Source organism: Myxine glutinosa, chromosome 1, assembly GCF_964187855.1.
Source record: "Myxine glutinosa chromosome 1, kmMyxGlut1.1, whole genome shotgun sequence".
In the NCBI taxonomy this organism is placed as follows: domain Eukaryota; kingdom Metazoa; phylum Chordata; class Myxini; order Myxiniformes; family Myxinidae; genus Myxine; species Myxine glutinosa.
The window spans coordinates 162,536,471-162,539,516 of record NC_136261.1 but is presented as its reverse complement, the minus strand read 5'-3'; the positions used below and the strand labels follow the sequence as shown (position 1 = coordinate 162,539,516).

The 3,046-nt window shown below is 43.3% G+C and overlaps 1 protein-coding gene across 2 annotated transcripts in view; it reads right to left on the bottom strand.

Moving 5' to 3' along the window:
• Positions 1 to 1,745: 1,745 nt before the first annotated feature.
• Positions 1,746 to 3,046, bottom strand: part of LOC137416726 (uncharacterized) — a 3,012-nt gene continuing 1,711 nt past the window's right edge. Inside the window, exons 2-3 of one of the 2 annotated variants that reach the window (XM_068102341.2) lie at positions 2,734 to 3,046; positions 1,746 to 2,427 (exon numbers count right to left, since the gene is read on the bottom strand). The exon at positions 2,734 to 3,046 is cut by the window's right edge and continues 274 nt beyond it. In XM_068102341.2, coding sequence (XP_067958442.1) covers positions 2,146 to 2,427; positions 2,734 to 3,046 — 595 coding nt within the window. In that variant the 3' untranslated portion in view covers positions 1,746 to 2,145. The remainder of the gene's footprint in view (positions 2,428 to 2,733) is intronic. The other variant, XM_068102342.2, reaches the window with a different exon arrangement.

The window sequence follows — 3,046 nt, the reverse complement described above, 5'->3', positions numbered from 1 at the left end:
CAAGGATTTCAATGCACTTTTCATTTTTTATTTTAGACAATCTTTAAAAGATTTATGATGTCATTATGACGTCATAAGCGAATTATTTCGCAATCATAATTAAAAAATGAATTAGTTAGAACTAGGCTATTAAGTGTATTTTGACATCGAAATATATGTTTCCGAGGTCAAGGAATTCACCGCAAGTCATTTTTCTTCTTAGACAATGTTTAAAAGATTTATGACATCATTCTGACGTCATCCAGAAAAAGAAAAAAAAACTATTAGATTCGTCTGCACACAAATTCGTTTGATTAGTTAACATCCACATATCGAGAGTTCATAATAATCGTCCTGTTGAGTTACAGAATTTAAAACACCACTAGAGCATTTTTTTCAGTAATTTAGACTGAGCTATTATTAGTTACCCTTCATCATTATGTCGTGAGCTGGTTTAATAAAGGGGTAAATGACACAAAATTATATATGTTGCAACAAATGTATACCGTTGATACGGTCTGGCACCCCGCTCTGCTCACCAAACTCTCCTCCTTTGGTATCCATGGAAATCTCCACGCATGGCTGGCGGACTTCCTCTCTAGTCGTAGTCAACGTGTGGCCCTGAATGGGTTTCTCTCATCTCCTCTTCCTGTTCAGGCTGGAGTTCCCCAAGGCAGTGTTCTGGGCCCTGTGCTTTTTCTGGTCTTCATCAATGATCTCTCTGACTCTCTTGAAAATCCTCTCTATCTCTTTGCTGAAGACTCTACTCTCTGTCGCTCCATTCCTCATCCCTCAGATCGGCAGTCTGCAGCCTCCTCACTCTCTGCAGACCTGGACAAAGTCACAGACTGGGCAAACAAGTGGAACATGTCTTTCAATCCTGACAAATCTCACACTCTTACGATGTCTCTCCGAAAAGACCGACTGGACAACCCTCCCATCCACTTTCTGAATAATCCTCTCCAATAAGTTCTGTCACTCAAGCTTTTGGGTCTCACTATCTGCCATGATCTTTCCTGGGAAAACCACATTTAAAATCTGCCCTCCAAAGCCAGTCGCCGACTGGGCATCCTCCGTCGTGCGAAGTCCTTCCTTGGCACACCTGAGCTCCTCACCACATACAAGGCTTTCATCTGCAGCTCTATCGAATACTGCTCTCCCCTCTGGTCTGGTGCTCCTGCCTCACACCTAGCTCGTCTTCACGCTGTTGAAACCAAAGCGTTCAGAATCACTGAAATCTCCCGCGATGAAGCTAACTCCAAGGGCCTTTCACTCACTCACCACAGGCAGGTTGGTTGTCTTTCCGTCTTCCACCGACTCCTCTCTGGCCTTGCCCCCCTATCTCTCTCTGGGCTCTGTCCCCCAAATATTCCTACAGGTCGCACAAGATCTGCCTGCAACCCTCTTATGGTTAAACTGCCAAAATCAAGACTTTCTGCTCACCTTCACTCCTTCATGCCTCTTTTCTCCCGCCTCTGGAACAAACTCCCTCACTCTCTTCAATCCCACTCCACCCTCCTGGTCTTTAAAACAGCTGTTCACCACCATCTCTTATCCTTGTTCCTTGTTCACCACCATCCCCCATCCAAAACCTTGATCTTTTCTACCCCCGCTAATTTCACCCCAAATCCTACACTTTTTTGAAATACCAACTTCTGTCCTGGAAGTCCTTGGTCTCTTTGTGTTTTATACCTCTCCCCCCACCCCCCTTCCCACGCCTCCTCTCCCCAAGCCCTCTCCCTCCCACACTTCTCCCTGCCCTCAAATGTTGTGTTTGTGTGCTTCCCCTTCTCTCCCCATCTTGTCTTCTGCTCCCTCTTTTTATATATTTTGTTTGTCTGGTTCATTTGTTTGTGAAATAAATGTTAGCTCTTTCACGAGCCTCGATTCAGTATCCCAAAATATATATATATACAAATACGTGGCTGTGGCAAATACGTGATTCTGTCCCATTTTATGGCAGTGATTCCTTGAGATGTGAAAGAATATTAGCATATCGGCCTACATGTTGTTTCTTCTATCATTATTTTTATTACCTTGTTAAAAACGCACAGTAACAGCTCCCCCTTCCTCACGCAAGTAATTCATTCTTCAAAATAGAAACATACAGAACTGGAATAAGTGTGATAGCTATAGTGTCGGTGATGAGCTGTAGCTGCAAGCAAGTTATTTCTGACAGTTACAACTGCAAAGTTCTGTGCAGGGTAGACCAGCTTTCGTGCACTTGCAACGACTGACACATCCGGCTTCTGACTTGCAACCACATTTGATGAGCTCTTTGCATGCTTTAGCTGCTTCCGGGATGGTCATCCAAACAGGGACCCAGTGGTCATTCTGCATTGTCCATCCCCACTCCTCCGGGGAGGGAACCGTTGGCTGTGCCTGACGACTTGTGGTCCAGATGCCACCTTGGTATACCACCCTCTTGATATGTTGGAGCAAGGCATCCTAAGTGAATAAAAATGAATTAACTTGTCAGTTCTGCTGTTGCAGTCATGTACAAAATTGGTGAAGTTTCAAACATTTTATTTTCGTTAAAATGTTACAGTTGGAATGTTCATAATTTTCATTTAAATTTCTGAGAATATTACCTACATACCAATTAATGAATACAACTAACCAAGAATCACAGTTCAAGGATGGTTATGTTACTGAATATTGCCTTTGAAAACTGGTGTATAACTTCATGAAAAGTAAAGGTCGATTTCTTTATAAATAGAAAAATGAATAGAGGAGGGTAAGCCTAATAGATACCTGAGTCGGGGGGATCTTCTCCAAACTTCTCTTTTTCTTGCAGAAGAGCTCTCTGCGTGCATCGTTGACAGAGACTAGATTGCTTGTCACGTCATACATAAGCACTGTAAATCGTTCAAGACACTGGATGTGTGCTGATGAGACGTCGACCGGTTGAAATGGATTTTCTACAATGTGAAGGAATGCACCTGTCACATCGGGATGAGATTTCCAGACCTTCCAAGCACTTATTTTCCCTTTATCAAGGAAGCAAGAATTAGTGTCACATCCTGTGAACGCATGGAAGAGGGGTAGGGCTCGGGATTTGTCTTCT